Below are 15,609 nucleotides of genomic sequence, written 5' to 3' on the forward strand. Positions count from 1 at the left end.
TTGACCTTGAATGGTCCTTTGGAATACAGGTCTGTCGCATCTTACGCGCATTTAACATGCGCGATTTCAGCTTTACATCGTCGGCAAAACCAAAAAAAGAGAAAAAAATAACAATTTTAATACTGTACCTGTAGTGCGGGCGATTTCGCCCGCCATTCAACTCAATGTAATTTTGACTATACACGGTTTTCGTTTTACGCGCTAACCGCGGAACGGAACCCCCGCGTAAGATGAGACTCGCCTGTATATGCTTATGCTAACCAATCTGTTCCACCTTATATTTAGCTGTGACAGTCTGAGTACCCATCCCAGACCTCAAAAAGAGCTCTGTGTAGCTCAAAAACTTCTCTCTCACCAACAGAAGTTGGTCCAATAAAAGATATTACCTCACCCACCTTGTCTTGTAAGTTATTGTGAATCCTGGAATCAGCACATCGATCAATCACACATAGAGGCATTTAAACCAAAAACCACCAAGAATTAATGAATTGTTAAAACTGGAAGAAGCCTTCAGCATGTGGCCTTATTTAAGCTCTTCCAGTTTATATAAACTAATATGGATGTTTAAGGATAGCTTGTGTTCTGTTTTTTGTTAGTGAATGCACAGGACATTCAGAACAAAAGTGGAATTCAATTTGAAAATTAAAGGATGTCCGTGCTAACCCATCATGTACTTCTTTTGTAGAGAAAATGACCGTGTGGTCATGGTTAATGGGACCCCAATGGAAAATGTTCCCCATTCTTTTGCAGTGCAGCAGTTAAGAAAAAGTGGGAAAGTGGCTGCCATTGTAAGTTAACAATTACTAATTCTTTGCATTATAGTTGTACTTATAACCCCAACCAAGATCAGTACCCGCTGTGCTAGGTGTATACACTAGTTCATACACACAGTAAAACCTTCCATGCCTTAGAGCTTGCAATTTAAATAAAAAAGCCAAAACTGTATGTGGGGAGAGGAGAATATTATCCCCGTTTTATAGATGGAGAACAGAAGCAAGTGGGGAAGGATTAGGTGACATGTCCAGTGTAACACAAGGAGCCTGTCTATGGCAAAGCAGGAAAATGAGCTCAGATCTCGTGAATCTTAGTGCAGTGTCTTAACCATATGACCAACCACGGTTAATGTCTCTGTTGTTGCCTATTTATTTATTTATTAAGATGGAGACAACATGCTGTGCCCTGTACAAGACACACAATGTACAGTTCCTTTCCAAAGAGTTTACATCTAAACAGGTTGAGCACGTGTTTCTTACCTCCCTTAAGTAGAGAGTATTGTTTGCTTGGGCACAGCACAGTTTTTAGAAGCTTTTAAAAAAAATTACTTTGTTTATCAACTTATGCCGTTAAAGCAATTTTAAAAAAACCAAACCACTCTTGCTCTGTTTAGATGGATGAAACTAAGGGGATGTTTCTAACAACCGACATAGAATTTTAACCATATCACTTCACAGTGTTTTGAAAACAAAGCTTCTTGAACAATAAGTTGCTTAGAGGCTCTTGCTTTTATGACCTAGCATTTGAGATTTTCAGCATTTGGAATATGATTTAAAATGGATGTTGAGAGAGGTGCTCTTCTTTGTTTTTGTTTTGTGTTTAATACAAACAGGTAGTGAAAAGACCACGGAAAGTGCAGCTCACCGCTCTAAGGAGAAGCCCCTCTCTTGACCATGATGATAGAGCTTTTGATGTACTGGATGACCCAGCAGAGTTTGATGGCAGGAGTGCTCGAAGTGGCTATAGTGATCGGAGCTGGCATAGTGGCCATGGAGGTCGCAGTCAAAGCTGGGGAAACAGCCCTGATAGGAGCTACCGAAGAGATCAAGATAGAGGGCGCAACTACAGCAGAGACCACAGCAGGGAACGCAGCTACAGCCGGGATGGAAGTCGTGGCAGGAGCATTGACAGGGAGAGAAGCTTGGACCGAGAACGCAGAAGAGACCGGAGCAGGGGCAGGAGCATTGACAGGGAGAGAAGCTTGGACCGAGAACGCAGAAGAGACCGGAGCAGGGGCAGGAGCATCGACAGGGATGATGGCTATGAACGTGCCGCTGGTGACTACAGCCCACCCAGGGATTATAGTCACAGACATCAGCCTGACCCTAGATACGACAAGGAAGCAAGGAGTCATAGTCGAGACAGACTGAATTCCCACAGCCCCTTGCTTGAACCACGACGCCAACATGAGTACCCAGGACAAGAAGATAGACCTATCAGTGTTCTCCTAACAAAAAGCAAACCGAATGAAGGTAGCTGTGGGGGGGAGGCAGGCAACGCTTCTGGTGAAGGGATAGATTTAAGGGGAAAATGCTGTTCTCTCCATTGGCTATTGGGTGGGTGGCTTTAATACTCTACGTACAACTGCTTACCTACATTCCTCCTCCACTCCCTTACCGTTGTGTGTGGGTGCCATCTACTCTTTGTCCTTGGACATGGGACTTCCTCCTTGCCTGTACCATCCACTGCTCTAGTCTCTCTGGGTCACTGTGCACTCTCGCTCATTCCTCCTATGAGCTCACTACCCTTCCAGTTCTGATGGAATCCACGACTTTGATCATGGTTAAATTTACACCAAAGTTAAATTTATACCTGGCACTTACAGATTAAAGAGAACCTGCTGCATCCTGTCTTTTAGTGTTTGGTTTGGCTTAGGTTATTTGCTTTAGTGGAAGGCAGGCGAGGTTTACAAAAGTATAGTTTGGGTGAAATGGGTTGATACATGCACCTCTAATGGCTCAGGGTTTGGTTCAAACTAGAACTAGTTCATTCATCGTTAAAGTAATTAAAAAATAAACTTTTAGCAAAACATTGGAGGGTGCCTGGGTGTGTGTGTGTGTGTGATGATTTTAATAGCGTCACAAAAATACATATGTCGTGCAACAAAACTACACTTTAGATTGGGTTGTGTCAGCATTTCACTTTATAAATCCTGTTTTCCTGGGATTTATAGAAATCCACTGCGTGGGGGCACTTAGCATATTGTAAATCGTCTCTCCATAGGAGCAAACCTGTTCTTCTAAATCTGGAACACACCATTGCATCTATCTTAATAGCATTGGTGGAAGGGGGAGGCTTATGTTTTGTTTTTTTTAAATAAAAATTAATTTTGCCCATGACAGGATCACTTTCATTATGAGTTTACAAAAAAAAAAAAAAAATTATGCTCCCATATGTAAAGATAATGCACACACAGATACGTACTGTGCATGTAGAGAAAATCTGTTTAACGACTTTGCTTAAGAAGTTCGTACGTAGCTAACAGGTGGTACAAAAACACCATGACCATTCAGAGCTGTAGTAGCCTGTTTTGTATGTGATGGTGTTGAAAATGGGAAAATAGCTTAATTTGACAATTCTAGAACAGGCTGCTTTCAAAACAGATATTTTACTTTTTAAAATAGAATACAGTGGTTTTGGCCCCTCTATGCTGCTGGAGCTGTGCAGGAATCTAGCAACAGCTGTCCTGCTGACAACTCCACTGGCGATGGGACTGTACTGGCATAAAGCCAGAGAGCCAACTCCCTCCCTATCCCCCAATGTAGGGGGTGTATCTGGGGAGGGGAGGGACCATGGCTCCACTTCTCAAATACTGTAGTCTCTTAGGGGCTATGCTAAGTTATCCTAAGTTGGTGCCATGACGAGCCACTACCATTTGAGAGTGGGGGAACCATAAATGCCACCCTAGATGCCCCCACTGCCCTCCCCAGCCTCCTGCACTAGCAGAATATGGCACAGGAGAGAATCTGATCCATTAGGTACAAAAACCTGTGATTTACAAAAGTGAAATGTGAGACCGTTGGAGTGTAGGACTGATGTCCCGTCCTTGAGTCTTACCATGTTACCTCTGCTTCTTAAGGGGCCTGATTCCCTTTTACTATAATGTGCTGTGTTGCATGTGATTGTGGTTGATGTGTACACAGCCTAGTTATTAGATGTAAACAATTACTCATTCTGCCAAACTACAGGCTGTGAATTTTTTTTCTTCCTTTTCCAGAGTATGGTCTCCGACTTGGAAGTCAGATTTTCATAAAAGAAATGACCAGTACTGGCCTGGCAACTAAAGATGGTAATCTGTATGAAGGAGACATAATACTCAAGGTGTGTTGTGGACAAAGGCATGCTGAAGCAGCATATATTTATTACAATGCTTCTTTCTGTGCTGAGGTGGTTTTTTTGTTTTGTTTTATTTGAAAACCTAATTAGAACATCTGCTCACTGGAAAGGGGATGAGCAGATTTGATCTTTGACATGACTTCTTATTGCCATTTGTGTTCTTAATTGTTTGCTTATAATAGTACTTCTGCCTCATATGTACAGATTAATGGTACAGTGACAGAGAATATGTCGCTAGCTGATGCCCGAAAATTGATTGAGAAATCACGAGGAAAACTCCAGTTGGTAGTCCTCAGGGACAGAAAACAGACACTGCTCAACATCCCTTCATTGCATGACAGTGACTCAGAAATAGAAGGTGAGGTGTCTTAGGGCCAAAAGGTAATGTCAGTTCTACTCCCTGTAAAAAACAGAAAGTGAAGCTGTTTATATAAAGTGTTTCTCATAGGATAGTGGTAATGCAAGTACCATATTTGATTGGTACCTATATTGCAGCTATTCTGTAGAAAGACAAAGAAGCAGCAAACCCTTTTCCTTTGGTGTAGGAAGAACCTTCAGTCACTCAGCAGGCCTTGTGTCTTTCAGTGACCTTTCTAGCTGATTCATGAGTAATGTTGACTAAACAAAGCAAAGCCCAACTCACCATGGCCAGAAGGAAAGTCATTTTAATACAAGGCCCGATTCATGACAATGGTGGGATGAGCTCAGTTTTATTTCACTCTAAGGACACTTCCACTCCTTCCAACATTCCAGGGAAGGAGACAGAATTATGGAATCAACAGTCGTGGGGGCTTAGTTTAGCCTCCTCCAAGCAACTTCCTGGATCTTTTTCATATGAATAGTCCCTCTAAGCATAACCTGCATTGGGAAGGGTGCTGGTGCTTCACTGGAAACATGATGCTGTTAATTGATTCAGGAAGTGTGTTTCTGGTGTGAGAATATTCAGTGCAGCTTCTTGGAGCTGCTGAGAATGGGTTGTGGCTTGAATTTGTGAGCTACAGGGAAAATTGTTTTTCTCTCTGAAGGACATTTAACAGCTCAGCTTCATGTTGTTTAACAGTGAACCCTCTGGACTTCCAAAGAAGAAATTGGGGAGGGTAATGACAGACAAGCCATTTTCTTTTATTTAATCTTTTACTATGCAAGATTCGGTTTCAGTTCTTCGCAACCACTATCTCTTCTTCATTTTATAGTTCTCTTATTTCTATAACAATAAAGCTAGGCAAGAGCTCAAACCAGTAGGATGTTAATAATAGTTGGGAAAAGTTTACACTTGCTTTTGATGCTCCTTGGAATTTCTTTCTGGATGTTACAAAACCTTCCTGAAATATTTTGTGGGAGACAAAAGCTCTGAGAGGTGCAGGTCACTTCTCTTTCAAGCCTCAGCCACAGTCAAATCTTTTTTTCCAGAGTGGGGATAGTTTATAAATACTTCATATTTTGTATCTAGATTATTGCAAGTAAGTAGATGTGGATAAATGTGCAATGAAATTGAAGACCAATATCTTAAACAGACTTACTGTACTATTCTCTCAATAGATATTTCCGAAATTGAGTCCAACCGATCAAGCTCCCCTCAAGATGACCAAAAATTGCATCACTCTGATTTTGACTCTCATTCCTCCAATGAAAAACTAAAGGAAAAGCCAAAGTAGGAAGTGTTACTCTTCTTTTTCTTACTAAAGAAGACATTTTTAATGTGTACCAAATTTTGTTTTAATGTTCTCAATTTGTTGTTCTTTTTGTTAAGTACAAAAGAGGATCCACCCAACAGGTTGTCCAGGATGGGAGCGATGCCCACACCTTTTAAATCAACCAGTGATATAGCTGCTGCTGTCATAGTCACTGAGACAAACAAAGAACCAAAGTACAAAGATGACCCGCCAGGTCAGAGCTACAAATGTTCCATTTGAGATGTTTTTTTCCTCCAAACAAAACCCATTCGCTGGCGGGAGGAGGGGCGGGGGAGGGAATTCCAAGGGGTATAAACCCTCATGCTTCAGGAATTAAGCCAAACGTGAATTGGAGGGACTTAGGAAGAAACTTTTCCTATGGCTCCCCAGATTATTCCTTAATTGTCTACTACAGGATTTCTTGCACCTTCCTCACCTGGTACTAGCCACTGTCAGAGATGGGATGCTAGACAAGATGGATTACAGGTCTGATCTGGTATGGCAGTTCCTGTGCAGAGCAGCCTGCAATTCTTCTTATCTATAATAAAGAACTAAATAACCAAGTCTTTATTCCATTGAAAAGAGAGGACAGGAGAGAGCTTAAAGATAAAGCACAAAGGTTAAATGTAGGTTAAGTGCTCTTATCCTCAGAAGTGAATCTATACAATTGTACTGACAAAATCCTGGCTCTGTTATCTCCCAGGAAGGTAGGGTCTGAAGGCATCTCTTATCCACATCTTCCCCAGTTGATTGACAGTTGCCATAAATTGGCTCAAAGGGAATTCACATCCAGCCTTTTTGGCTGGCATAGGCTGACTGGCCTTTGGGGAGATCTTAAGAGGACAATTGGAGCAAGAGATTGAATAACAGATTCCTGACAAAAAGAAAATTGTAGGGGGGGGAAAAAACATTTGAAAAACATTTGGCTGGCATAGGCTGACTGGCCTTTGGGGAGATCTTAAGAGGACAATTGGAGCAAGAGATTGAATAACAGATTCCTGACAAAAAGAAAATTGTAGGGGGGGAAAAAAACATTTGAAAAGGATTACATAATTGGGAGATGAGCCTGAAATCATAAGTTAATTTACTGCCTTGACATTTGTTCTTTAGTTACTTTTTGACACTGCAGTCAGAGTGCCTTGTGCTTTAAGCTGCAGATCTGCACTCTTTACTGGCATACATGATATTGTTGTAACTGCTGCCTGTAACTAAAAACCTTTCATTCTTTTATGTCTTGTTTGTCCAGTTAGATAACTTTATGGTTTTTACACACAGTATTTCAACCAAAAGTAGCCCCAAGAACCTTTCTTCGGCCTAGTCCTGAAGATGAAGCAATATACGGGTATGCTTCTTTCAACACTGGTTTTTCTCACCATCTATCCATATTGCTTTTTTTGTTTTCTTTGGCTGCTTTCTTCATGCATTTGTAGTGGTTTTCCCCTAAACAGTCCTACGTCAAGAAAAGATAACTTGGGTTCTGTATTAAATAGCTGACTGACAACATTTAGGATGAACTTAGTTTTAAAAAAGGAGGCCTAATGTATATGCACAAGAATGCATGCCCCTATATTTGTATATTCAGTCCCTAATTTCATAGACTGATTGTAAATGCAGATTGCTAGTTAAATACCTACCTTTGCAATTTGCACACACAAACACAATTGCACTTGCAAATGTAGGTATGTATCTTTATGCATGGTCCTTGGACCTCCTCCTCTGTTTTAATCTATGGTCTCTAATATCCAAAAATCTAATATGCAGAGAGAAATGTAATCTATAAAAAGGGCATTGATAACTTTGAAAAGGATAAAACTTTAGAGGCTGGATTATCATAAAGTAAGGCCTAAGGTCTGGGTATGGGGGTTTTGTATGTGTGTGTGTGTGTGTGCGTGTGCCTGCTTTTGTACACACCCATTCCACAGTTGTGTATATACAAGCTGGAGATTTTTGCAGCTAAATGTGTATCTTCTCAATCCCTAGTTTGTGTACTGTATGCAGCTGTGGAATCTGCACACTGAAAAGCAGTAACAAAATGTCTGTGGACCTAGGACCTAATTTTTTTTAATCTACCCTCAAGTGAAATGTGATAATGTTGACCTCTAGAACTTTGACTGTCTAGAGTCTAATATTTGAAATCACTAAGGTGCTTTATAGGAATACAACCTGGATACTTTTTTAACATAAATTATTAAATGGGGAAATGGGCTGGTGTTGGGGAGAAAGTAATAAATCAGTTGGAGATTTGGATTGAAGGGGTGATCCCTAAAGAAGGGGAACTGAAGATCTGTTTATTCCATAGTTCCAGTAGAGAGTTGGGTTTAAAGATCTGAGAACTGATCAACTTCTGAAAGGCTGTCTCGGGGTCAAGTCCTGTGTATTGCAGATATGGATAATGGGTACAAATTGATATATCAGTGTTTAGTTATGGTTCAGTTGAAGAGAATTTATGGTACAGGCTCTAACTGGTATGTTGAGTGAACGATAACAGAAAGGCAGTGTCCTCCAAGTATGTGAAGGTCATCCAGGCATACAGCATTTCTGGCAGAGAAAAAGCTGAACTTACTCCAGTACTTGCTGTCTCCTTGGAACAAGAGAGGATTGATTCAACTTACCAATTGGGCATTCTTGACACTCTGCCAATAAAAGAAGTCTGAAGACTTCCATGTTATCTGACTCTCCTATTAATGACCTGGTAGACTATTACACTGCATTCTGCATAATGTAGAGAGGAGAAAAAAATCTGAGTGTAATTGCTCATAATTCATTTAAACTAGTATATTTTAAAAACAGCTCTCTATGTGAGGCAGATGGCCCAGTGGTTAGGGTTCTAGCTAAGGACTGGGGAGACCTGGGTTCAATTCCCAGTTATGTCACAGACTTTCTCTGTGGCCTTGGGCAAGTCACTTAGCCTCTCTGTACCTCAGTTCCCCATCTGTGCAACAGGGATAATAGCATTACCCTACCTCATAGGGGTATTGTGAGGAGGCATACATGAAAGACTGATAGATGCTCACATAATACAGTGATGGAGCCATATAAATACCATAGGGGGATTGACAGCAAGCATGCCTAAGTTTACTTCCTACAAATGATGGGTGTCATATGTATAATATTTGGCCTGGCTTTTTCTTTCTGCATTTGAATACTCTAGTCCTAATACAAAGATGGTAAAATTCAAGAAAGGAGACAGTGTGGGTCTGCGGCTGGCAGGTGGGAATGATGTAGGGATATTTGTCGCTGGAATTCAAGAAGGCACCTCAGCTGACCAGGAGGGGCTACAGGAAGGAGATCAGATTCTTAAGGTACCAGTGTAAATGTTCAGCCCTGCAACTAAAACTGCCTGTTCCTTGATACCATGTGAAAGGATTTGCTTTTTTTACTTTTATCAATATGAAAAAAACCATAAATCCATATTACTTTATTCCTAGGGACAAGGTTACTGTTCCTAGAGCATGATTTTTTTTTATCTGAATTCTTAAATTTTGACTTCTGCTGTTGAAATTGATTAAGACTCAATAGGAGAAGCAGTTGGTAGAAATGTTACACAACACAAATGCCCAAAGATGGAAGTGGATACGCTCACTAGTGACTCTTCCAGTCTCCAGCTGAGAAAACAGACCACAGAGCATGAGACCAGAGTATCTTCCCCTGTCCCCCACGCATCGTTTAGCTGTTGTCCCTCTAGGACCTGATTATTTTCTCCCTCCCTTTGCTCACATTTTAGTGAATAAAAGGTGATAGATGTTGTTTTATCAAAACTCCTTAGGTTTCCCTCCTCGTTGTTTTTCTACCCCAAAAATCTCTTCTGAGACTGTGGCTCTCCTTTTTCTGTCTTTCATGTCCTCCTCCTGAGTTTTCTCTCCTGTCTAAATCAATTGGGCCTGATCCGAAAGCACTCTGAAGTCAATAAAGATTCTAACTTGATTTCAATGGGGTCTGTCTCAGTCCCCTAGTCCCCTGCTTCTCAGGTTTTCATTTCTCTAATTGGTTGCTGGCCTGAACAGGTTTTGAAATAGTAACTCCTTTTCTGAAGCGCGTTGATTCTCCTTCACTGTCTCATTTTTCTCTCTCAACTTTCCTCCTGCAAATAGACCCTGACTGGCCCAAAGACCTTGCACTGGGAATCACTGCACTCTAGTACAGCTCTTCCCCTAGCGCCTCATAGTTTGTCCAAGGGAGTGGACATCACTTCTATGTCCAAATAAACAGCTGAGACACACATGGAAAAGGGGGTAGGGTGAGTCCAATTGAGAGGCAACCACAGGGATGTGCTCACAACTCTAGGTGACCAGAATGCGTCTGGATGATATTGAAACTAGGGTACAATCCTGTGATGAATTATAACCATCTGGAGCACACCAGTGCATCAGATTACTTGAAGTTCCTTGATTACTTAGCACAACACTATACTTGGAATACGTGGGGTTTTAACTACAGAACAGCATAATATGTGGAAACAGATATATCTTTACCTGGAAATGAACCTTTTCTTATGTACCCTGGCCATCTGTGCCCATGTTCAGGCATTTTGTAGCCCTTCACAGAGTTCCCTTAACAGCAGGGCACTTTCAGGACGTCACTCGTAGTTACGGGTAATCCATTTTCTGCATACCGATAATGTCCATTGGCATAAGCCAATGAACCTCTGTATTGATGATACTTTTTTTTTTTTTTTTTTTTTAAACCATAATAAAACAGCCTTTTCCTTTCCTCTTTTAGGGCTTTATTAGACTAACTTTTTCCTAAAACATTTCTTTTGCATCAGGTAAACACGCAGGATTTTAGAGGCATTGTGCGGGAGGATGCTGTTCTCTACCTGTTAGAAATTCCCAAAGGTGAAACTGTGACCATTTTGGCTCAGAGCAAATATGAAGGTAGGCACCTGGCACCAAAGGTGTGACAATGTTTGTTATGATTCAGTATGACAGGCATTGAAAAGAACAGTAGGCCTTTCAACTCAGCTGTGTTTTGCTGGGGACATCACAGATGCTCTTTCTCATTTCTCACTTTTCAAAACACTTTTTAATTGCCCTCATTTTAAGTATTGTAGAAAATTATTGCTTTTGTGTCCAGCTGACTCCCATCCTGGACATGTGGAGGAGGAGAGGTGGGCTGGCCGCTTCACTGTTTAGCTGGTCAAAGAAGAGCCCTGCTCTACTCATCCACCCAGCCTGTAATACGCACCTCTTGCTAGCTCTGAACCTCCGCCATTTAGTTCTTGTCCCCCATGCCCAGTAGCTTGGGTGGCAAAGATGCTGCTCCTTGCTGCCTTCCCCTTCAGCCATGGGATCTGTAGCGGGATTGTTGTCAGCAATGCAGCGCTTTTATCCATGAGGCAATAAGCAGATACAAATGTTTGCTTGGTTTTAGATATTACTGTGTGTGTGTGTGCGCGTGCGCGTGTGTATGTGCTAGAACACTTAGTAATATACAAATTATTTTAAAATTGGAAATATAGGGAGAGAGCTGGGAAAGCTGACAGGACTGCATGAAGAATCAGTTCAAATATCCAGTTCCCTGTGCTGGAAGTGGTTGGGAATGCTATGGATGCAAACCCTGAGGCAGGGAAAACAGTTTTGTGTTGCTCTGCAGTACAACGCACCTCTCACTTCCATTTAGGGTGACCAGACATCCCGATAAAATCAGGACCATCCCGATATTTCAGTGTCTGTCCCAAAAATCGGTCGGGATGCAATTTGTCCCAATATCTGCCGGCAACACTGTTTGTTTTTGTTTGTTTGTTTGTTTGTTTTTTTGTTGGGTTTTTTTGCTAGCCGGCAGGACTCAGCCCCGCCACCCCCCATGTGTCCCAATATTTTCTTCCCCTCATCTGGTCACCCTACTTCCATTGGCTGACTAAAGCAATGATGTTGACAACTTCCAGAGCGAATCAGATGGAATGAAGGGCGGGAGGTGGGGGAGATTTTAGGGAATAAAAGGGTGGGCAGGCATGGGAACATGCCAGTTCACCTTTTCTTTCCCACCCTGAGGATGAAGAGGAGAAATTTCAAAGTTTTTGGACTAGAATAACAGCTTAATCTCTCCTTCACTAATTTACAGTATTTAAGTTACTGTTGCATCTGAAGAAGTGAGGTTTTTACCCACGAAAGCTTATGCCCAAATAAATCTGTTAGTCTTTAAGGTGCCACCAGACTCCTTGTTGTTTTAGTATTTAAGGTTGTAGGCTTGAAGTGCAGGTGAGTAAAACACCACCCATAGAAGACTGTCACAGCAAGGTATAGGACATCTATTTAGCAAAGTTAAACTAAATGATGTCATGTCTTGTCTTTCAGTGTATAGAGACATAATGGCCTGTGGCAGAGGGGATTCATTTTTCATAAGGAGTCACTTTGAATGTGAGAAGGAATCTCCACAGAGTTTAGCATTCACCAGAGGGGAGATCTTCCGAGTAGTTGATACACTGTACGATGGCAAACTGGGTAACTGGCTGGCTGTGAGAATTGGAAATGAACTGGAAAAGGGCATCATTCCAAATAAAAGCAGGTACATTGATTTCCCACCTGCCCACCCAATGTTTAAAATAAGAGATTCCCCCCCACACACACACCTACTTTTTATTCTCACCCTATTCACCATTTGTATAAACCATTTGGGAGAGGAAGAAGGGGAAAAGAGGGATGGATGGTGTCCATGTTCAAGCGATCACATTCTTAACAATAGTGTGTGTAAAATCAACTTTTAAAACTATGGAATTAGTCGGTAACAGCTGAGCAAAGATGGCCTTGTAGCGAAGATACTGCACTCAGACTTGTGAGATCTGGGTTCTAATCCCTGCTCTGCTGTAGACTTCCTATGAGATCTTGCACTAGGTGTGTACTTTTTCCATGCCTTAGTTCTCCATCTGAAAAATGGGAATAATACTTTCCTACCTCAAATGAGAGAGAAGAGGGTAAGATAAATAACATATGTGAGGCACTCCAGTATTACAGCGATAAGTGTTGTGGAAAAAGCCTCTAATACTTTCTGTATGCTGCATGTTCTTAGGGAAAGTGTGTTTTCGTGACTTGACAATTTTAATTGTATTCTATGAAGTACTAAGGGTGACTGTACTGTTGTGAGAATTTTTTTTGCTAAATTTGCTTTTACAAACCCAGTTAATGCAGACATATTTTAAAAAGTAATTGGTTATCTGATGTGCTTTTAATGAAGAATTTCAGAGTGCAGCAAAGTCGTATCTAAGTGATATAACTTTCAATATAGTTGCAGTTTTATTTTAAGAAAAAATCTTCAATTCTCCTACACAAAAGTTCCTAAAGTTACTTTTAAAGTGACTTTACAGTGTACTTCCATGCGGTCCTGCTTGGTTTTTCTTTCCTATGTGGTGCACCTTAGTCTATTCCTTGTTATACTGATCTGACCAAGGGGGCTTTACCTTTTGGATTCAATTTAAGATATCTGAGGAAGAGATGATGGACAACAGGAGGTGGTCGTTAGGCAATTTGCCCATCATTTCATGATGGGTTGCTTCCTCTCTTTCCATCTCCACATACACCACCTTTTCCTTGAGCAGCTATTTGGCATGCATTACATTTGTCATTTGCCTTAGCAGCCAGAGGATTGATTCATGCACAATAAACCTTGCTGCTGAGGCAAGTCAAAGCATCTCTCTGATATTAATTTTGCCTGCTTCATGGCAAGAGTCCCTGGATACCCCTCCACAGATTGCCTACCTGCCGAGTTGTCCACTGTATTTACAAATTCATATCCTGGATTCTGCTGAGGTTCTTCCTTTAGTGTGGCATGTTTTCCCTTTGATTGCATTTTTCAAATGGATTCCATGCTGTTCCTTTCAGAGCTGACCAGATGGCCAGTGTTCAGAATGCCCAAAGAGATGGCTCGAGTGACAGGGCAGATTTCTGGAGAATGCGTGGCCAACGATCTGGAATGAAAAAGAATCTGAGAAAGAGTCGTGAAGATCTGACAGCGATTGCATCTGTTAGCACAAAGTTCCCAGCCTACGAGCGAGTTCTGCTGCGAGAGGGTGAGTGAAACTTTACAGAACTGAGCACCTATTCACAGCTTGCTGTTATTGCCCAAGTTTTACTGTCATTTATGTGGCGACTTAATAAGTGTCACCAACCATCTTGGGCTCTAGGCTAAATGTAAAGTATAACAGAAAGTGGTAACATGCTATTCTCCTGGTCAAGATTCTAACTTCTGAGTGCAGCTGTTTTCTGCTCTAAAAAGTGTCACTGCAAACACTGCTTCTTGGAAGTCCATGTTTGTCTCTTCTTTACTTCTACATCAAATTTGCTCACTTCACAAGTAAACAGATGTGTTTTGGTTTTGGTATGTTTTGGCCAGCCTTGCAAACATAACCTGGGATATGAAAGTTTAGTTGTGTTCTTTCTGGCTCATTCATAGACACCTGTAATAATGATTCTTTAGGGCAAATTCAGTCCTCAGTTACATTGCCTTTATTAATAGAGTTGCCTGGATGTAACAGAGGGAAGAATTTTTGTCCCCGTAATAATTCTCCTGATGTTGCATGAGTCAGGATAGTTTCCATTCTCCTGTGCTGTGGTTCTACTGTGCTAACAGGAACAAAAAGTAGTAAAAACACTCAGGGGTCACCGAGCACAATATGGCCTTCTCCCACTGGCTTACGAGGACCATTATGTTACTGCGTTGGCCTCAGAATAACAACACTCTCTCATCTCTTTGCCACTGTAAAGTGCTCTGATCCTGCAAATGCTTAAGCATGTTTGTAACTTTAATCATAAGAGTAGTCTCACGGCATTTAGTGTGGCTTCGAGGGCAGTCTGCAGGGCAGACTAGTGAAATTGTACTATACGTGCTCAAATGGCAGAATCATCTCAGCTGTTCTTGATTCTGAATAATGTGAAGGACTATCTAAGCTTTTCTTTTTTTCATTCTTCTCCCTTCCAACTTTTTATAATTGTGTGTGTGTGTGTGGAGGGTGTGTGTGTGTGTGTGGGGGGGTTTGAATGACTCACTTTTCCCCATTGGTAAGTCATACATGAAGTCCCTTCGCATTAGGAAGGGTCCTGCATGAATCACTGGGAACCAAAAGGTAGGGGTGTGTGTGTTTGTGTGTGTGTGCAGGATATTAGTTTTAAAGATTAAATTGAGCCTTTTCTGCATGTTTGTTTCAATACGTATTGCCATGGTGATTTTATATGTAAAGACCTTCTTTCTAAATATTTTTTTCTTCAGCTGGTTTTAAGAGACCTGTGGTGATATTTGGCCCCATTGCAGATCTAGCGATGGAAAAGCTGTCAAATGACTTGCCTGATCTGTATCAAACTGCCAGTAAGTCATTCATTACTTTTTCTTCAGCAGTTTGGCTTTTCAGCATTGAATTTTGGGGGAAGGGTAATTTGAACACTCATTTCACAACTGAAAAAAAAATCTGTTATCATTGCAGAGACAGAACCCAAAGATGCAGGTTCAGAGAAATCAACTGGTGTGGTGCGTTTGAACACTGTGAGGCAAATTATTGAGCAGGTAAAGTATTTCTGTTTGAAAAATGTTTGCTATCAAAAGCAGATTGTTTGTTTGTTTTATTTTATTCCTAAAAACTTGGAGAAAGAATTCTAACATATTAATATGCAAGAAAATAAATGTGTTAATGTGCATTTGAAATGAAGCTGGAACTGTGGGGAAACTGGATCACCAGTCTTACTTGATTTTTGTTTTTTCTTATTTCATTAATTTCCTGTGAATGTGTACTTCAGAGACAACATTAGAAATGAGCCCACTTATGTTAGCCATGAATTTGGCCCCATATTAATCCAATTAAAATGTTCAGATTTTTAAAAAAGCTATTTGTGGACTTGCCTAA

The 15,609-nt window shown here is 41.1% G+C and overlaps 1 protein-coding gene across 10 annotated transcripts in view; it reads left to right on the top strand.

Moving 5' to 3' along the window:
- The window catches only part of TJP2 (tight junction protein 2), an 88,281-nt gene that overhangs the window by 62,380 nt on the left and 10,292 nt on the right, over positions 1–15,609 (top strand). For 7 of the 10 annotated variants that reach the window (XM_034773400.1, XM_034773399.1, XM_034773396.1 and 4 more), the window contains 13 exons: positions 686–788; positions 1,607–2,246; positions 3,992–4,095; positions 4,315–4,468; positions 5,650–5,761; positions 5,861–5,997; positions 7,059–7,125; positions 8,935–9,085; positions 10,549–10,657; positions 12,077–12,287; positions 13,598–13,785; positions 14,982–15,077; positions 15,193–15,272. In XM_034773400.1, coding sequence (XP_034629291.1) covers positions 686–788; positions 1,607–2,246; positions 3,992–4,095; positions 4,315–4,468; positions 5,650–5,761; positions 5,861–5,997; positions 7,059–7,125; positions 8,935–9,085; positions 10,549–10,657; positions 12,077–12,287; positions 13,598–13,785; positions 14,982–15,077; positions 15,193–15,272 — 2,152 coding nt within the window. The remainder of the gene's footprint in view (positions 1–685; positions 789–1,606; positions 2,247–3,991; positions 4,096–4,314; positions 4,469–5,649; positions 5,762–5,860; positions 5,998–7,058; positions 7,126–8,934; positions 9,086–10,548; positions 10,658–12,076; positions 12,288–13,597; positions 13,786–14,981; positions 15,078–15,192; positions 15,273–15,609) is intronic. The other 3 variants (XM_034773394.1, XM_034773391.1, XM_034773392.1) reach the window with 3 other exon arrangements.

This window comes from Trachemys scripta, chromosome 6, assembly GCF_013100865.1.
Source record: "Trachemys scripta elegans isolate TJP31775 chromosome 6, CAS_Tse_1.0, whole genome shotgun sequence".
NCBI lineage: Eukaryota > Metazoa > Chordata > Testudines > Emydidae > Trachemys > Trachemys scripta.